The 21,245-nt window shown below is 37.8% G+C and overlaps 1 protein-coding gene across 4 annotated transcripts in view; it reads right to left on the minus strand.

Moving 5' to 3' along the window:
- Positions 1–21,245, minus strand: part of CSGALNACT2 (chondroitin sulfate N-acetylgalactosaminyltransferase 2) — a 52,292-nt gene that overhangs the window by 28,325 nt on the left and 2,722 nt on the right. For all 4 annotated transcript variants that reach the window (XR_015157062.1, XM_086382565.1, XM_086382564.1 and 1 more), the window contains exon 2: positions 552–1,482. Coding sequence is in view for 3 of the 4 variants with exons in the window: in XM_086382565.1 (XP_086238691.1) it covers positions 552–1,311 (760 nt within the window). In the remaining variant the exon portion in view is untranslated. The remainder of the gene's footprint in view (positions 1–551; positions 1,483–21,245) is intronic.

A 21,245-nucleotide genomic window follows, 5' to 3' on the forward strand; every position in this document is an offset into this window, starting at 1 on the left:
ATATCAATAAACAAATTTCTTAAATGTATACGAGTGCTCCTCAACTTTTGAGCCATGTCCCATCTTGACATTTAAAAATGCTATGCCCTTTCTGCAGTCTGTATTAAGAAAATGGGTTTATTTCTTTACTTTTCCAAATGCCAAATATGCTTTTCAAAATTATGTATGCCTCCTTGATGTTCTGACATGTGTTTCTCCTCCACTCAAAATACAGAATAACCACTAATCTTAATTAGGTTCTTCTTTCCTTTAGCAAATGGTTTTCAAATTTTGAGCCTTAGTTCATACATTTTAAAAAATATAAAAAAGGAACATCAAAACCAGTTCAGAGATGAATGCAAATACATATACATGCAAATATACACACAACCTTAAGAGCCGTTCAACTTGGGGAGTATTCTGCTATACAAGCTTAGATTTCTTCTATTTCCCTGGTTCTTATTTTCTATTTTATTTTGATCACATTATAACTTTTTCTGACATATTATCAGCATACAATAACAGAATTTTGTCATACTAATGTTAACGGATCAACACATTTTTCACATTACCTTCTACGAAGTCATTTTCATTAAATATCAGTTTCTCTCCAAGGGGACCATCCTCATCTTCCTGTTCATCATCTTCATCAGGATTATTAATGACCTCCAAGCCAGCTTCAATAACTTCTACCAATTCATCTCGCTTATCTTTTCTAACTGGCTTTTCCTCAGGATGGCGAGTGAGACCCATTTCCAACTGGAATACCTTCATTAAGGTAAAACTTTCAAAGGGAATGACTCCATACTCACTAGGTAGTTTGGCTCCTATGCTAACTTCAGCTTTGTCAATCTGTGAATGAAGAAACTCTAAAAGATCACTAGGTGCTTGTTCTTTGTTGCCTTGATAGCTTATGCCATTAGCCCCTACATTCTTTCTCTCTTGTAAAGATCTCATCTTCTCACTCATTTCTTGTAGTTCTTGTTTCAGTTGGGCAATTTGGCGTTTCAGACTGGTTGCTCTGGTTTGATAATGTTCTTCTTGCTCCTGTAGGAGGGCTTGATAATACTCTTTACCATAATTTTCCCCAATGATACCAGGAAGAGATGCATTTCCATCAGTCTGGGGGGCACATTCCAGAAGGTATAAAAATAATATCAAACTGCAGAGTAAAGCAAGACCCAGCAGTAGCCAGTGGGTCCGGGTCTGAAGAATCAACCCTCTTCTAGGCATTCTTATTAATCTGGACTTGCCTAATGAGATGAGCTCTTTGCTTGTTAATACCTTTTGCAAAAGGTTATAAAAAAGTAAAACCAAAATCAAGATTTCCATAAAAAGTATCAAAATGAATTTGGCTGTAGCTTAAAAAATTGCTTCCTTCAGCAGTGAAGACTACTTGCAGACGTGAGAAATAATGCATTTTCCCAATACTGTTACCATGATATCCAGAAAAAAAAAAACCTGATCTACACAGTCAGATAAAATCCATGGGTGTTGATTTTTCTGAAAGAAACACATCAGAATCAATCAGAATTTTGTTTCCTTAAGTATATCAAACTGTTGACAGCTTTAGTAAGCTTAGCTATGTGATATCATAGCTAAGCACCATGAGAGCCACTAATATACTATATAATATTCAGTTAATGCTGGGGGAAAGTATTAAGAAAAACACCTTCTGAAACACTAAAATATATGTAATACTTTCAACCAGAATATCTACACATCCATAACTTGAATGAATCAAGGAAACGTTAAAATTATGTTTAACATAGTTTGTGTTACATAGATTATATCGGTCCCTAACTATTTGTAAATTACCTCATGTATAACTCTATACTAACATAATATTTCAATTAACTCACCATTTCCCAACTATAACATATCACCATTTGGGAGTTGAGCTTCTATAAACTGTTTTTGTTATACTGATAATGGCTTTCTAGAGAGATATATTTTCTTACTGTTTATTCAATTCAAGCATTCTACTTTATTAATTTCTATACCTCAACTTAGTGAATCTAAGAGACTTAAAATTAAGGGCGGGGGGAGAAGCAATTTCAGAAGGCCACAGACATCTGGAAAACACATTAAGAAACATTTTTATATCCAAAGTCTTTCTTCCAGTGGATTATTTGAGCATTAGATCACATAATTCTTTCCACTGTATTACACAGGAACAGATTTCCTACAAGTCTGGAAAAGTTTGGAGTCTATATAAAAAAAAACATGAACATGTTTATCTGCAGGAAAAAAATTAAAGAATCCATTATGTGGGTGGGTGGGTTAGTCGCTCAGTTATGTCTGACTCTGCGATCCCATGGACTGTGGCCCACCAGGTTCTTCTGTCCATGGAATTCTCCAGGCAAGAATACTGGAGTGGGTTGCCATTCCCTTCTCCAAAGAATCCCTTATAAATTTACAAAATTACATGCTATCGTTCATACTACAACCAGTTATATGAGCTCCTCCATGTTTCTTTTTAAACTTTAAGGATACTTAATTCTAGAAAGAGAGAAGATTAAACCTAGGAGACAGGAAGCAGGGAAGGCCTCTACTGCAGAGAGAACTACTCTACTAAAGTGTCTGTCAAGAAGAATACGTGATACTACAGCTAGCTTTTAACAGAATTGGTTTCTGCCACTGCAGCAGAACCTGTGGAAAAGAGTCACCGGGGAACACTGATCCTCATCAGTTTCTTACTGATCTGCAAAGTCTGGATGCCTTCTGTGTAAAACGTGTGATTTCCCCACGCCGTGGTACATCTCTGTACAAAATGTGGGATAGATTCAAACTTCTTTGGGCTACTGGATCACAAACAATGGACTTTACAATCCTTAGCCATTTATTACTTTAGTTAACCAAAAGATAACCATGTATCCTTAAAAATTTAATTCACAAGTAAATTTTACTATGATGGCATCTTTTTTTACTGATTTTAAATCTTATTTTAAGTGATATAGAAAAATAAGGAAAAAAATCAGTATTAAGAAAACTAAGTAAAAAATAAGGATGCAAAGCTAATAATAGTTCCAAGACTTTTAACATGTCTCAAAACTAATTCTCTGCATAAGAAACCACTTAAATTTCATTGTTTAAAACTTAAAAGACATTGCTCTAAATTATTTATAAGTTATTACTAGCCTGTTTATCAAGGGAAAGAAAGACTAAAACTAAAAATGTGGAGATATAATCTTGAATAAACTATTAATAAAGTAACACATATTTAACTGTACTATATTCAAACTCGATAATATTTTGAATGAAATAATCTAAGTACTTCAACCTTTCATTAATATGATACCTCATAATTTCTTTCTTCATATAGACTGTATTTGAAACTGAGATATCATCCATTAATGGCTTCCTAGTGGCCTGCCAATGCATGAGACAGCAAAAGACACAGGTTTGACCTCTGGGTTGGGAAGATCCCCTGGAGTGGGAAATGGCAACCCACTCCAATATTCTTGTCTGGAAAATTCGATGGACAGAGGAGCCTAGGGGGGGACTACAATCCATGGGGTTACACAGAGTTGAATCCAAGTGAATGCACCCACACGCACCTAAGGTTTACTTTTCAATGAAACAGAACAGGAAATATTGGCATACATTATGTACAGTAGCAAACTTTGTATTGTAAATCATACACATACACACATATGAGCTAGCCACACAAAATGTTTATGAGTTGTGATCCAAAAATCTTGAAAAATACTGATTTATAAAGTATTTTTATACATTTCTCATGCCATCCTTTCACAACAGTGCTGTTTTAATCTCCATTTTGTCTAGGAAAAACAGAAATGAAAAGATTTAATTTAAATATGGTAATATAACTATTAAGTGATCGCATTAAAGCCAAGATCATCTTTCTCTTTCCTTTAAGCAAAATACAGGTCTGAGAGATCTTACATGCCTGTTTTACAGTTAAATATCTTACACTGAATATTACCCACTGAAATGAAAGAGTTGTTGTAATTACTTTAGAATATAAATGTTAGTTGCAGAGCTCCATAGTTGTTAACCATAAAAGACGCATTCTATTTTAAGCATTCCAATTAAAGTCTTATCTACCTAGTTCCTATAAGAAATTCTTTAACAACATCCTAAAAAACTGGATTACGACAGCTCTAAATATGTTAAGAATAGTATGAGAGAACACACCCATTTTCATGCTGTTACCCCCTGACTGCCATCACTGTAGTAGTGTGTTTGTATGATAAACAAGATTCATTCATAACCCAAAGGTAATCCCAAGCAACCAAGCACCAACAGCAGATAGTTAAGTATTCTGAGGGTGGGATATTGTGGAAATGAAAAATGCAACTGTCACAGATGTAAAACAAAATCAAAGAGCTCGGAGTAGAAAGAAATCCTTATTGTTGTTGCTGTTAAGTCACTAAGCCTGCCAGGCTCCCATATCCATGGGGTTTTCCAGGCAGAATACTAGACTTGGTTGCTATTTCCTACTCCAGGGATCTTCCCCACCTAAGAATCGAACCCACATCTCCTGAGTCTTCTGTGTTGGCAGGCGCATTCTTTACCACTGAGCCACCAGGAAATCCCCAGACAGAAAGATTAGGAGCCATCAATTCTTACTCTTTAAAACAAACTAACAGATTTCCTCTTATAGCCAAGATGAAGTAATATGGACCAGATTTACTCTCACACTTGAAACAACTAAACACAAACAAAATCGATTAAAAAATAAACCCAATATACGAAACAATGATTTTCAAAATTCTGAACATTAGGTAATAAAGTACACTGATCTCTGGAAGAACAAGAAACAAGTGCCCGCACAGCTAACTGCCTTAGTTTCTACACCACAGCAGAGGAAGTCCTCTCTTAAGCGGAGCCCAGCTAACTCCCTGAGTTGAGGAGGGGAAGCTGACACTCTGAGGAGACCAAGGCAACCAGGTTCAAAGGATACAGTACCAGAGGACAGAGCTGCACACGGAGAGAAGGCCAGGGATCTTCAGAGGACAGCCTTTGGGTGTGCAGCAGAGTACTGAGAGGGCAGGCACACAAAGAAACTAACTGCAGCTAAGGAAAGAAGCGCATAAAAATGAGAAGACACAGAGCTCAGCACTCAAACAGGACCAGGAACCGTGCATGTTCCCACCAGACAGACTGGAAAACTTCAAATTCACGGGGCACTGACTGGGTAGAGGACTCAAAAAGGTCTTGCCTCAGTAGTGGGAAATAATTAGCCCCAGACTAAACATGGACCTGATCCTGCCAACAAATCTTAAAAGCAAGACCTGAAAGGATCAAATTGTTTCCATTTAATTGCACAAGCCTCACAAATATTTATAGAAATATAAAAATATTTAGCATTCAGTAAAATAAAATTCAATTTTTTGACATCCAAACAAAAATGATCAGACATACAAAGAAAAACGCAATCCATAATTTTAAAAATTAATGATTGAAATTGACCTAGAAAGACACAGATGCTGGAATTCACAGAAATACATTAAAAAAGTTATTACAACTGTATTTAAAAGACACTCATGTCCAAAAAACATAGGGAGAGACAAATGACATTAAAAAAAAAAACACTCAAATTAAACTACAGAGATGAAAACGTCAATGTATGAGATTTAAGATACACTGAACAGGATTAGTAGTAGGCTAAATATTTCACAACAAACTAATAATGAATTGAAGACATAACAAATTGTTCAAAACATTGAAGGAAAAAACAATGAAAAACATGAATAAAGCACCTGGTAAACATCTCTTTCTGCTTTACTGACTATGCCAAAGCCTTTGACTGTGTGGATCACAATAAACTGTGGAAAATTCTGAAAGAAATGGGAATACCAGACCACCTGACCTGCCTCTTGAGAAACCTATATGCAGGTCAGGAAGCAACTAGAACTGGACATGGAACAACAGACTGGTTCCAAATAGGAAAAGGAGTACACCAAGGCTGTATATTGTCACCCTGCTTATTTAACTTATATGCAGAGTACATCATGAGAAACGCTGGGCTGGAGGAAGCACAAGCTGGAATCAAGATTGCCGGGGAAATATCAATAACCTCAGATATGCAGATGACACCACCCTTATGGCAGAAAGTGAAGAAGAACTAAAGAGCCTCTTGATGAAAGTGAAAGAGGAGAGTGAAAAAGTTGGCTTAAAGCTCAACATTCAGAAAATTAAGATCATGGCATCTGGTCCCCTCACTTCATGGGAAATAGATGGGGAAACAGTGGAAACTGGCAGACTTTATTTTGGGGGACTCCAAAATCACTGCAGATGGTGACTGCAGCCATGAAATTAAAAGATGCTTACTCCTTGGAAGGAAAGTTATGACCAACCTAGACAGCATATTAAGAAGCAGAGACATTACTTTGCCAACAAAGGTCTGTCTAGTCAAGTTATGGTTTTTCCAGTGGTCATGTATGGATGTGAGAGTTGGACTGTGAAGAAAGCTGAGTGCCGAAGAATTGATGGTTTTGAACTGTGGTGTTGGAGAAGACTCTTGAGAGTCCCTTGGACTGCAAGGAGATCCAACCAGTCCATCCTAAAGGAAATCAGTCCTGAATATTCACTGGAAAGACTGATGCTGAAGCTGAAACTCCAATACTTTGGCCACCTGTTGTGAAGAACTGACTTATTTGAAAAGACCCTGATGCTGGGAAAGATTGAGGGCAGGAGGAGAAGGGGACAACAGAGGATGAGATGGTTGGATGGCATCACCGACTCGATGGACATGGGTTTGGGTAGACTCCGGGAGTTAGTGATGGACAGGGTGGCCTGGTGTGCTGCAGTTTATGTGGTCGCAGACAGTCGGACACGACTGAGTGACTGAACTGAACTGAAGCTTCAAGGAGCCAGTGTGACCACTTCAAGCAGCCTAATATATATATAATTAGCTGAATCGTAAAGAAGGCTGAGTGTTGAAGAATTGATGCTTTTAACTATGGTGCTGGAGAAGACTCTTTAGAGTCCCTTAGACAGCAAGAAGATGAAACCAGTCAATCCTAAAGGAAATCAACCCTGAATATTCACTGGAAGGACTGATGCTGAAGCTGAAGCTCCAACAATCCGGCCACCTGATGTTAAGAGCAAAAGACCTGGTCCTGGGAAAGACTGAGGGCAAGAGGAGAAGTGGGCAACAGAGAATGAGATGGTTGGTTGGCATCACTGACTCAATGGACATGAGTTTGAGAAAACTCTGGGAGATAGTGAGAGAGGGAAGCCTAGTGTGCTGCAGTTCACAGGGTTGCAAAGAGTCGGACACGACTTAGTGACTGAACAACAGAGTCTCCAAAGAAGGGGGAGGGGGCTAGGGGAAATATTTAAAGCAATAAGGCTGAAAATTTTCCAAATTTGATGAAAACTATCAACATATAGATGCAAGAAGCTCTGCTGCTGCTGCTAAGTCGCTTCAGTCGTGTTCGACTCTGTGCGACCCCACAGACGGCAGCCCACCAGGCTCCCCCATCCCTGGGACTCTCCAGGCAAGAACACTGGAGTGGGTTGCCATTTCCTTCTCCAATGCATGAAAGTGAAAAGTAAAAGTGAAGTCGCTCAGTCGTGTCCGACTCTAGTGACCCCATGGACTGCAGCCTAGCAGGCTCCTCTGTCCATGGGATTTTCCAGGCAAAAGTACTGGAGTGGGGTGCCACTGCAAGCAGCTCAATGAATACCAAATACAAAAGCCACAAAGAAAACTAAAGTAAGGCTCATGATAATTGAACTGCTTAAATCCTACTGATAAACAGAAAACCCTAAAGTGAACCCTAGGAGAGACACATCATACACATACAAGAAACAAAGACAATGGGGCAATGTCTTTATGAAACTGAAAGGAAAAATAAAAAAGTGTCTTTCAAGAATAAAGGCAAAAAACTTTTTTTAGACATTAGAAAGTTAAAAATAATTCATCATCAGACCTGCTCTAAAGTCCTTTAAGCAGAAAGAAAATGTTAGCAGTTGAATATATGGATCAACACAAAGCAATGAAGAAACAAGAAGTGTTAACTTCATGGATAATTACAAGATTTCTTCCTTTCTTCCTTTTTTTTCTTTTGGTTGCATCACACACCTTGTGGGATTAGTAGTTCCATGACCAGGACTGAACCTGGGCCACAGCAGTGAAAGCACAGCATCCTAACCACTGAACTGCCAGGAACGCCTCAAGATTTCTTTTATTATTTAAATTGCTTTAAAATATAACTGAATGAAATGGGTAAATTCCTAGACAAACTACTGTAACTGACTCAGGAGAAACAGCAAATATAAATAGATCTGTAATAAGACTGAATTAGCAATGAAAAAAACCACCCACCAAGAGAAATTCAGAACCAGATAGTTTTACCAGTGAATTCAAGCATTAATAAGAATTAATATCAGTTCTTCACAAAATCCTTCAAAAAACAGAATACTTCTTAACTCACTCCATAAGGCCAGTATTACTCTTGATATCAAAACCAGACAAAGATATCAATGGAAAATAACATTCCTTATAAATACAGACACAAAAATCCTCAACAAAATATAAGCACACTAAATCTATCAACACACAACACCGTGACCAACTGAAATTTATCCCAAAAATGCAAGCTGGATTTACCATCTGAAACTCAATTAATGCAATACACCACATCAATAGAATAAAGGACAAACCCTATAAGATTGTATCAACAGACAGAAAAACATTTCACAAAATCCAGCACCATTTCCTGATAAAATCACTCAACAAACTAGGAAAGTTATTGTATTTCTTCTAAACGTATTTTTTACCCCAGTGTTCAGGATGGAAAGAAAATTATCTAGTGAAGTTTTTACAGCGTATAACTACTCATAACATATCACTGCTTACTTTTAAGTCTACTGCTAAAAGCACATGTACAATGTTTGTGTCACAATTTGGTACAATTGATAAAACATGTAGGCTATAAAATGTTTTCCTATTAGCATGCCAAAAAAAAAAAAAACACCAGCCCTGACATCAAACATATATTAAATCCACACAGGCCACACAGGGATGCTCCTGACTATAAACAGCTCTCCAAGATTATAGTAGATAACTGTTTCTCCTAAACTCATAGAGTAACAGAAATATAAGCAAAATGAAGAAGCAGAGAAACCAATAGTCCAAGAGAACTCCCCTGATGGAACAAGCAATAAAACAGATCTCTTTGGTCTGACACCAAGTTCAAAAGGAGGTAATGAAGATACTTAAGTAAAGAATCAAGAAAGCGTAGCAACAGAAATGCAGATTACTGTAAAAAGGAACGAGAAACTATATGCAGGAGTCAAGAAAAATTAGAAAATTGATTTGCCAAGATAAAACCTGAGCTAAACGCAATGAATAGCAGAATGAATAATGCAGAAGAAAGAATAAGTAATTTGGAAGATAGAATAATGGAAATTACCCAATCAAAACAGCAGGTAGAAAGTAAAAAAAAAAAAATAAAAAGAAAGCAATTATAAGAGATCTATGGAATAATATAGGCTTCCCTGATAGCTCAGTTGGTAAAGAATCCACCTGAAATGCAGGAGACCCTGGTTCAATTCCCGGGTCGTGAAGATCCACTGAAGAAGGGATAGAATACCCACTCCAGTAATCTTGGGCTTCCCTTGTGGCTCAGCTGGTAAAGAATCAGCCCGGAATGTGGGAGACCTGGGTTTGATCCCTGGGTTGGGAAGATCCCCTAGAGAAGGGAAAGACTACCCATGCCAGTATTCTGGCCTGGAGAATTCCATGGACTATATAGTCGATGGGGTCGCAAAGAGTCGGATATGACTGAGCAACTTTCACTTTCATGGAATAATATAAAGCATGGGATGCAGGAAAAGCAGTTCTCAGAGGGAAGTTCATAGTGATACAGACCTTCCTCAAAAAAAAAAAAAAAAAAAAAGGCAAGAAAAATCTCAAGTAAAATTAAACAACCTAACTTACCACTTCATCAATCCTGAATATTCTTTGGAAGGACTGATGCTGAAACTCCAATACTTTGGCCACCCAATGTGAAGAACTGACTCATTGGAAAAGACCCTGATGCTGGGAAAGATTGAACGCAGGAGGAAAAGGGGACTACAGAGGATGAGATGACTGGGGTATCACCGACTCAATGGACATGAGTTTGAGTAAACTCCGGGAGTTGGTGATGGACAGGGAGGCCTGGTGTTCTGCAGTCCGTGGGGTCGCAAAGAGTTGGACACGACTGAGCGACTGAACTGACTGAAAAGATTTAGAAAAAGAAGGACAAACAAAAACTAAAGTCAGCAGAAGGAAGGAAATAATAACTATCAGGCAGGAAACAAACAAAATAGAGATTAAAAAAAAATAGAAAAAAAAATCACTAAAACCAAGAGTTGGTTTGAAACAAAACTGACAAACCTCTGGCCAGGCTTACCAAGAAGGAGAGAGAGAATCCAAATAAGATAAAAAATGCAAAAGGAGAAACCTCAACCAATATCACAGAAATACATGAAAAAAATATATAAGAGAATACTATGAATAATTATATGTCAACAATGACAGTCTACAAGAAATGGACAACTTTCTAGAAGCAGCCCATCAAAACGAGACAGAGGAGCTAATTTGAACAAACCAATTACTAAAAGTGAAATACAATCTTTAAAAAATCAAAACAAACAAAAAACTGCCTACAAACAAAAGTCCAGGACCAGATGGCATCACAGGCAAGAAGAAAGAGCTAATTTGAACAGACCAATCACTAAGAGTGAAATATAATCTTTAAAAATCAAAAATCAAAACAAACAAAAAACTCCCTACAAACAAAAGTCCAGGACCAGATGGCATCACAGGCAAATTCTACCAAATATACAAAGAATTTATACCGATCCTTCTCAAAAGCTTCCAAAAGACTGAAGAGGAGGGAATATCCTGAAGACATTTTATGAAGCCACCATCAACCTTGATACCAAACCAAAGATAACCACCAAAAAAGAAAATCACAGGTCAATATCTTTGATGATTATAGATGCAAAAATTCTCAACAAAATATTAGCAAACCAATCAACAACATATAAAAAGATCATACACCATGACCACGTGGGATTCAATCCAAGTTCACAAGGATGACTCAATGTATGTAAATCAATGTAATATATCACATTAAAAAAGAAAAGTCAAAAACCACATGATCATCTTAACAGATGCAGAAAACACATCTGACTAAATTCAACATTCATCCATGATAAAAACTCTTACCAGAGGGTACAAAGGGAATATATCTCTAAATAATAAAAGCCATTTATGACAAACCCACTGCCAAAATAATACTCAATGGTGAAAAGCTGAAAACTTGTCTGCTAAAATCTGGAACAAGACAAGGATGCCCACGCTAACCACTTCTATTCAATACAGTCTTAAAAGTCCCAGCCACAGCAATCAAACAAAAAAAAAGAAATAAAAGATACCCAAATTGGAAGGAGAAGAGGTAAAACTGTCACTATATGCAGATGACACGATATTATATAGAGAAAATCCTAATGACGCCACACAAAAACTACTAGATCTAGTATATGAATTCAGCACATTGGACACAAAAACTACTAGATCTAGTAAATGAATTCAGCACATTGGCAGGATACAAGATTAACATTCAAAAATTGGTTGCATTTATTTACACTAACAATAAAAAATCAGAAAGAGAATGTAAAGAGAATGTAACATCTTTTAAAATCACACCAAAACAACAACCAAAAAAACCCAAACCTAGGAATAAACCTGACCAGGGAAGTGAAAGACTTATACGATGAGAACTATAAAACATTAATAAAGGAAAATTAAAGCATGATTCAAAGAAATGTTAAGAAATCCCACACTCCAAAAATGTATATGGAATCATAAAAGACACAGAATTGACAAAGCAATTCTGAGGGGGGAAAAACAAAGCAAGAGGCGTAACTCTCTCTCTCAGACTTCAGACAACACCAAAGCTACAGTAAAGAAAAGTGTGGTATTGGTACAAAAACAGGACATTTGGATCAGTGGAAAGTAATAGAGTCCAGAAATAAACCCACACACCTGAAGTCAATTAATCTTCAACAAACATAAAATGGGAAAAGGATAACCTCTTCAGCAAGTAATGCATGGAAAGGTGATCAGCTGCATGCAAATCAATGAAGTCAGAACATACCCTCACACCATGCACAAAAACAAGCTCAAAATGGCTCAAAGAGCTCTTTAGAAATAAGACACGACACCATAAAACTCCTAGAACAGAGCATGGGCAAAACATTCTCTTACATAAATTACACCAATGTTTTCTTAGGTCAGTTTCCCAAGGCAATAGAAATAAAAACAAAAATAAACAAATGGGACCTAATCAAACTTACAAGCTTTTACACAGTAAAGGCAACCATTTAAAAACAATGAAAAGACAAACTACAGAGAGAGAAAATATGTGCAAATGATGTCACTGACAAGGGCTTGACCTCCAAAATATACAAAGAGGCCATACAATTCAACAACAAAAAAAGCCAATTAAAAAACGGGCAGAAGACCTTAATAGATAGTTCTCCAAAGAAAATATACAGATGGCCAGTAGGCACATGAAAATATGCTCAATATCACTAATTATTAGAGAAATGCAAATCAAAGCTACAAGGTACCACCTCACACCAGTCAGAATAACCAAAATTAAGAAGTGTACAAACAGCAAATGCAGCAGAGGGCGTGGATAGAAGGGAACCCTTCTATACTGTTGATGGGTATATAAGTTGGCACAGCCACTATGGAAAACAGTGTGAAGTTTCTTAAAAAACTAACAACAGAATTACCACATGATCCAGAAATCCCACTCCTGAGCACATACTTGGTAAAACTATAATATCAAAAGATCCTATGTTCATAGCAGTACTGTTAACAATAGTCAATACATGGAAATAACCTAAATGTGCATCAACAGATGAATGTATAAAGAATATGTGGTACACATATACAGTGGAATACTACTCAGCCATAAAAAAGAATGAAAGTCATCTGCAGCAACATGGATGCAATTAGAGATTATCATGCTAAGTGAAGTGTCAGAAACAGACAAACACCATATCACTTATATGTGGAATCTAAAATATGGCACAAATGAGCCTATCAGCAAAAAAGAAACAGACTCACAGACACAGAAAACAGACTTGTGGTTGCCATGGGGTTGGGGGGAGGGAGAGGGAAAGACTGAGTTTTGGGTTAGTAGATGCACACTATTACATTTAGAATAGATAAACAACAAGGTCCTACTGTATGGCAAAGAAACTATATCCAATCTCCTGGGATAAACTATAAGGGAAAAGAATATTTAAAAAGAATGTCTATGTATGTATAACTGAATCATTTTGCTGTACAGCAGAAATTAGCACAGCACTGTAAATCAACTATACCTTAATTAAAAAAAAAAAGTTTAAGTCCTGTACTCTGAAAACTACAAAACACTGTTAAAAGAAACTAAAGATTTAAATAAATGGAAAGATAGCAATGGTCACTGACTGGAAGACTTAATATTAATAAGATGGCAATACTCTCCAAATTGATTTACAGATTCAACACAATCTCCTTCAGATTCCCAGCTTTACAGAAATTGACAAGCTTATCCTAAAACTCACATGGAAATTCAAGGAACCCACAATAGCCAAAACAGTACTAAGAAAGAAGAACAAAATTGTAGAATTCAACTTTTCCATTTTAAAACTTACTTCAAAGCTATAGTAATCAAGAGAGCATGGAACTAGCATAAGACTAGACATATGGATCAATGGGGCAGAATTGAGGGTCTAGAAATAAACCTTCACATTAAGTCAACTGATTCTCAACAAAGGTGGCAAGGTAACTCAATGGAAAAAGAACAGTCTTTTTAATAAGTGGTGCTAGGCAATGGCACCCCACTCCAGTACTCTTGCCTGGAAAATCCCATGGTTGGAGGAGCCTGGTAGGTTACAGTCCATAGGGTCGCTAAGAGCAGGACACGACTGAGCGCCTTCACTTTCCCTTTTCACTTTCATGCATTGGAGAAGGAAATAGCAACCCACTCCAGTGTTCTTGCCTGGAGAATCCCAGGGACGGGGGAGCCTGGTGGGCTGCCGTCTATGGGGTCGCAGAAAGTCGGACACGACTGAAGCGACTTAGCAGCAGAATACCTAGATGCTCACAAGCAAAAGAACAAAACTGAATCTCTACCTTACCCTACAGTCAAAAATTAACCCAAAATGGATCAAAGATCTAAGTGTTTTAGAGTTAAAACTATAAAGCTAAGCACTTACAAAAAAAATAAGTGTAAATCTTTGGGACCTTAGACTGGGCAATGGTTTCTTCGATATGACATCAAAATACCAAAGATCAAATAAAGTAGACTTCATTAAAATTAAAAACTTTTGTGCTGCAAAGGGTATCATCAAGAAAGTGAAAAGGATGGGAGAAAATATTTGTAAATCATATATCTGATAGAGGTCTGCATCTAGAATATATAAAGAACTCTTACTACTCAACATTAAAAAGATAAATAACAGGGAATTCCCTGGCAGTCCAGTGGTTAAGACTCTGTGCTTCCAATGCAGAGGGCATGGGCTCCATTTCTGGTCAGGAAACTAAGATTCTGCATGCTGCCTGATGCAGACAAAAAAAAAAAAGATACGTAATCCAAAAGGTATGAGTAGACATTTCTTTAAAGATTAAGTCTACAAGCAATATAAAAAGACGCTCAACATCGTAATCCAACAGGAAAATGAAAACCACAATGAGACACTGCTTCATATGCACTAGCGTCCAGTTCAGAGTGAGTCACGGGGGAAGGGGCATGACAGGGGAAGGGAGTAAGAGGTATGAACTCCTAGGTATCAGTACCATACAAGGATGTATGGATAGCACAGGGAACACAGCTGATATTTTATAATAACTTTCAATGGAGAATAACCTATAAAAATAGTGAATCACTATGTCGTACACTTGAAAACTCAAATGATATTTTAAGTTAACTACACTTCAACTTAAAAAAAATCACAAAATGAATCATAGTTCTATATGCAAACTATAAAACTAGAAGCATAGGGGAAAATCTTTGTGCCCTTGAATTAGGCAAAGATTTCTTTGATATGTAACTAACAGCATAATTAATAAATTGAACTTCATCAAAATTTGTGCTCTTTGAAGAACACTATTAAGGGAATGGAAAAACAAGTCACAGACCAGGAAAAAATATGGGTGAATCAAATATATGATAAAAGACATATTCAGAATATATTTTAAAAAGTATCAGAATGCAATAACAAAACAAACACAATTTTAAAAATCGGCAAAAGATGTGAGGAAACACTTTAAATAAGAACATGAAAAAAATACTCAACACTGTTGCTGCTGCTGCTGCTAAGTCCCTTCAGTGGTGTCCGACTCTGTGCGACCCCATAGACGGCAGCCCACCAGGCTCCCCCGTCCCTAGGATGCTCCAGGAAAGAAGACTGGAGTGGGTTGCCATTTCCTTCTCCAATGCATGAAACTTAAAAAATAAAGTGAAGTCGCTCAGTCATGTCCGACTTCTAGCGACCCCATGGACTGCAGCCCACCAGGCTCCTCCGTCCATGGGATTTTCCAGGCAAGAGTACTGGAGTGGGGTGCCATTGCCTTCTCCAACTCAACACTGTTAGCCATTCAGATCAGATCAGTCACTCAGTCATGTCCGACTCTGCGAACCCACGAATCGCAGCATGCCAGGCCTCCCTGTCCATCACCAACTCCCGAAGTTCACTCAGACTCCCGTCCATCGAGTCAATGATGCCATCCAGCCATCTCATCCTCTGTCGTCCCCTTCTCCTCCTGCCCCCAATCCCTCCCAGCATCAGAGTCTTTTCCAATGAGTCAACTCTTCGCATGAGGTGGCCAAAGTACTGGAGTTTCAGCTTTAGCATCATTATTAGCCATTAGGGAAATACAAATTCAAAACATAATGAGACACCACAATGGTTAATCTTAGATGGGCTAAAATTGAAAAGCCTGATGTTAGTGACAAGTGGAGGAGTTAGAACTTCCATACACTGCTGGTGATAATGCAAGATGGTTTCAGTTTCTTAACAAGTTAAATATAAGCCTATCATTTGACTGAGCCATTCCATTCCTAGATATTTAACCAAGAGAAATGAAAGTATATGTCCATACAAAGACTTGTGCACATATGTTCAAAACAGCTGTACAGGAAACAGCCAAACACTAGAAGCAACTAAAATGTCTATTAACAAGTGAATGGATAAACAAACTAGTACAGCCATACAGTGGGAACACCGCTAGTAACAAAAAGGAATAAACTACTGACACCGATGTCAACGGGTTTCCCCAATGGCTCAGTGAGTAAAGAATCCACCTGTAACAGGAGAGACAGAGCGATCCCTGGGTCAGGAAGGTCCCCTGGAGGAGGAAGTGGCAACCCACTGCAGTATTCTTGCCTGAAAAATCTCATGGACAGAGGAGCCTGACAGGCTACAGTTCAAAGGGTCACAAAGAGACGGGAGTGACTGAGCTTTAATACGGATTAATGTCAATAATAGAAGTCCAACAATAAAAAGAGTACAATGAAAGACTAAGATTCCATTTATATAAATTCAAGACAATGTAAGGTAATTTGTAGTGACAGAAAGCACAGCAGTTAGTGGTTGCTTGGAATGCGGTGAGAGTAGGGGAAGGTGATACCAGGAAGAAATTATTAAAGGGCACAAAGAAACTTTTGGTAGTGATGGATATGTCTATCATTTTGAGTGTGGTGATGATTTCAGGTAGACATGTTCAAATCATCAAATTTTATACTTTAAATGTGTAGGGTATTATAAGTCAATTATACCTCAGTGAAGCTGTTTAAAAAATAAAACCAAATCCGATTTAGTTCGAGTAGTAGTGTCAAAGAGGCATTTGCAAGTAAACTCCATTTTGGTCATTTGGACAAGTACAAAGATTTACATAATATCATATGTGAAACAAATCACCAGTCCAGGTTCGATGCACGATACAGGATGCTCGGGGCTGGTGCACTGGGATGACCCAGAGGGATGGTATGGGGAGGGAGGTGGGAGGAGGTTTCAGGATTGGGAATACGTGTACACCCATGACGGATTCATGTTGATGTATAGCAAAACCAATACAATATTGTAAAGTAAATTAGCCTCCAATTAAAATAAATTTATATTAAAAAGTAAAAAAAAAAAAAAAAACTAAAGAATACCCCAGGCTCCATCCCTACAAAAGTAGAGCTTGGATTACCCTGAAAGTCTCATTCATCTTTTCTATTTGCCTTGTGATTTTGAGACAAGAAGAGAGTATTAAAGATAGTTCATTCTACAGTACCGATCCCTACATAGTATGACCTTTCCAGTTCCTACTCAAACATTTGATTCTATAATTTTATGGAACTACTAATAAACTTTTCAAACATCACTTCCTGAATGCTTACACTGCAGGATGCCAAACTAACTTCTGCAATAAGAGTAGCCTGTCTTCTGCAAAATACAAGCAATTCATTTGAATCTGAATATTTATTTTCAAAGTTCTAGTCTGTATAATCTGCCTAAATTTTCTGTGCAGAATAATTTATTAAGTTTTCAAAAACTTAATACATAATTTTGAGTTCATTTAAACAAAGTCACAAAAATTATTAGGAAAACAAACCCTGTCAGTAGACTAAACATGAAGTACAAACATATGTGAGGGAGGGAATTAGAACTTCTTCTTTCTTGAGCAACTGATGAATATTCCAATGATACATGGATTCTTTAACATGTTACTGAATAAATGTTTTATAGATATTTAGAAATACTGATTACCAAAAGGCAGTGTGCATTCAACAAATATTTTGAGTACCTACTGTGTGTCCAGGCACTGCAATGAATGAGCCGCACCCACCACCCCCCAGCAAATTCATATGTTAAAATCCTAAACCCCAATATGGCAGTATTAGGAGTCAAGGCCTTTGGCAGTTCATCAGTTTGTGAAGGTGGAGCCCTCTTGAATGGGACTTATGCTCTTATGAGAGAACAAAAGTGAAGTCGCTCAGTCGTATCCGACTCTTGCAACACCATGGACTGTAGCCTGCCACGCTCCTCTGTCCATGGGATTTTCCAGGCAAGAATACTGGAGCGGGTTGCCATTTCCTTCTCCGGAGGATCTTCCCAACTCAGGGATTGAACCCAGGTCTCCTGCACTGCAAGCAGACTCCTTACCCTCTGAGCCAGCCAGGGAAGCCCTAAGAGGGAACAAAGTAGCCCTCTTCTGCTTTGTGAAGATACAATAAGATACAGCCTGGAAGAGGGTTATGGTCCTCAACACAACTCAATCATGCTGACATCCGGATCTCAAACTTGAGAAATATACTTGTTATAAGTCACTCAGTCTATGGTCACCTGCTTAGTTGCATCTGACTCTTTGTGACCCCACAAACTGTAGCCCACCAGGCTCCTCTGTCCATGGGATTTTCCCGGCAAGCATAGTGGAATGAGCTGCCATTTCCTCCTCCAGGGGATCATCCAGACCCAAGGATCTAATCTGCATCTCCTCCACTGCAGGCAGATTCTCTGCCTCTGAGCCACAGGGGAAGCCCTCAGTCTACAAGTACTTTATTATAATTGTCCAAACTCACTAAGAGAGGCATAGTGCTGGGTGTCAAGAACAAGTAATGTCAGATGAATTAATTCTCACGAGTGTTTCTGGGGAAAACTAAACTTATGGATTTCACAAGTTTACCAAAACTAAACTTATGGTACGTGGATTTCAGCAAGATAAATGCAGTAACATCAATATCATTATAGATAAAGCAGAAAATTGTGCCAAAGGTAGCCTGCAGCACAATAAAAAAGAGTCAAATCATAGCTACTTAATAGCTATGCAATCTTGAGCATAACACTTAACCTTTCTGGGCTTGGTCTGTAAAAAGAAATGGTTTGTCTGGATGACGAAAGATAAACTAAAAATATACACATACACATACAGACAAAGATAAACTAAAAATACATATATGGACATACATGCACACACATTCTCATTTTTTGGAGGACAAATTTGATTTAAATGCACATGCCCTTTAATTCAACAATTTGCAATTCCATGTTTAAGATTCTAAACTACAGAAATATTCATACTAATACGTAAAGTCAATGCATAAGGTATTTGCTAGTGTTATGAGTGTGAGTGAGTGTTAGTTGCTCAGTCGTGTCTGACTCTTTGTGATTCCATGGACTGTAGCCCACCAGGCTTCTCTGTCCATAGACTTCTTCAGACAAGAATACTGGAGTGGGTAGTCATTCCCTTCTCCAGGGAATCTTCCCAACTCAGGATCAAACCCAGGTCTCCTACACTGCAGGCAGATTCTTTACCGTGAACTCCAGGGATATAACAGCTAAATAAAAGCAATTTAAAGTCCTTCAATAGGGGAAAGGTTTAGTAAACTGCAGAATGTCTACCAGAAAATAACAGAATGTCTATCTAAAAGGGATGAAGCAGATCCAGATGCGGCTGACATAGATAATATCTATACAATGGTGTTGCTAAGTCGCTTCAGTTGTGTCCAACTCTGTGCGACCCCACAGACGGCAGCCCACCAGGCTCCCCCGTCCCTGGGATTCTCCAGGTAAGAACACTGGAGTGGGTTGCCATTTCCTTCTCCAATGCATGAAAGTGAAAAGGGAAAGTGAAGTCGCTCAGTCGTGTCCAACTCGTCTGACCCCATGGACTGCAGCCTACCAGGCTCCTTCATCCATGGGATTTTCCAGGCGAGAGTACTGGAATGGGTGCCATTGATTAACAAACTACAAATACTTCTTTCAGGTTTTGTCTGTATAACAGTCTTAGGAGCCAGATGGTCTGAGTTCACACATCTGCTCTATCACTTTCTAACTCATCAATACAAACAAATCCTGAATCTCTATAAACTTCAGTTTTCTCATCTGTTAGGTGGGGACAGTTATAGAATCTACCTTAAAGTGTTATTGTACAAATTAAGCAAAACGTGACAATCATTTAGTGTTCAATAAGTGTTAGGCATTATTTCCCATTACACAAAGTTTTGCTTTGTTGTTGCTGTTAACGGTTAAACCTACCAATCTTTTCCTGCAGGACTTCTCAATTTTGGCTTCCCTACCAGAAATTATTCTAGTATAAAATTTATTTCCTCAAATAGTCAATTCTTACAATTTATTAAATAATCCATGCTCTTGACACTAATTTGAAATGCCACTTTAATCAAAGCAAAATTCCTACATATATGGAAGTCTATTTCTGGCCTCTAAATAAGGGGTTAGCAAACATTTTAGGTAAAGGGTCAAGCAGTGAATATCACAACCAGTCAACTCTGCCTCACAGCACAAAGGCAGCCATAGAAAATGAGTAAATGAATGGCAGAGGTGCATTCTAAAGGATGCTGAAATTTTAACTTCATATAATTTTCATGTTACAAACTATTCTTTTTTCCCCAAGCACTTAAAAATATAAAAGTCACTCTTAGGTCACACATAGTAGGAAAGTAGGATCAAACCCATGCTCTAAACCCTTACAAATTTTTACATTCTTAAAAATGTTTTGTATTTATAAAATTCCACAAACAAATACATGTAATAAAAAGGTTAAACACAATATAAAGGCATACAGTGACACCTATCCTTCTAACCCAGAGGCCAGGTTCCCCTCTCTAGTTTTTGTGTATTCTTCTAAATCCACCGACATTATTAACATCTCAGCAGAAATAGTCTTATATGTGTATACATAACTTTCCACATGTGAATTCATCTTCAGGATAAATCCCTGGAAATGGAACTTTCCAGCTGGGACAAATTTCCATAAAGCATTCATTTCAACAGTAATTGGTCAGTTATTTATAGCTTCTCCCTTACTCGGGACAAACCTTCCAACATGCTTTATCTATTATCCACCTTCCCAATTAACTTTAAAATCATGTCAAATATCTGTTGCAGATTACAGACTTAAAAACTATATACTCCGGCTTATGAATTCTTTTGCATTGCGTTAAACTTCTTAGCTAGTTATCAATACCTTGGAGTAAAGAAATACATTTTACTGTTTTCTTTCATTGCTGTTTCTTGAATTCCACATGTATTTTTCTTGGATTAATTTTTCATTTGATATAGTACATCCTGAGACATTCCAAGTGGGTCTGGGTAAAAATGATTTTATTTTGCCACTACTTTGAATGAGAGTTTGGTGAGAAATAAGATTCTGAATTCAAAACATGTCCAATGAGCTGGCGTGGGCGGGGGTGGGGTGGGGGGGGATGCTCAATGAGAGCTTTTCTGGGGGAGGA

This window comes from Bos grunniens, chromosome 28 (genome assembly GCF_055505025.1).
Source record: "Bos grunniens cultivar Pamir isolate PY7600 chromosome 28, Bosgru_T2T1.0, whole genome shotgun sequence".
Classification (NCBI taxonomy): Eukaryota; Metazoa; Chordata; class Mammalia; order Artiodactyla; family Bovidae; genus Bos; species Bos grunniens.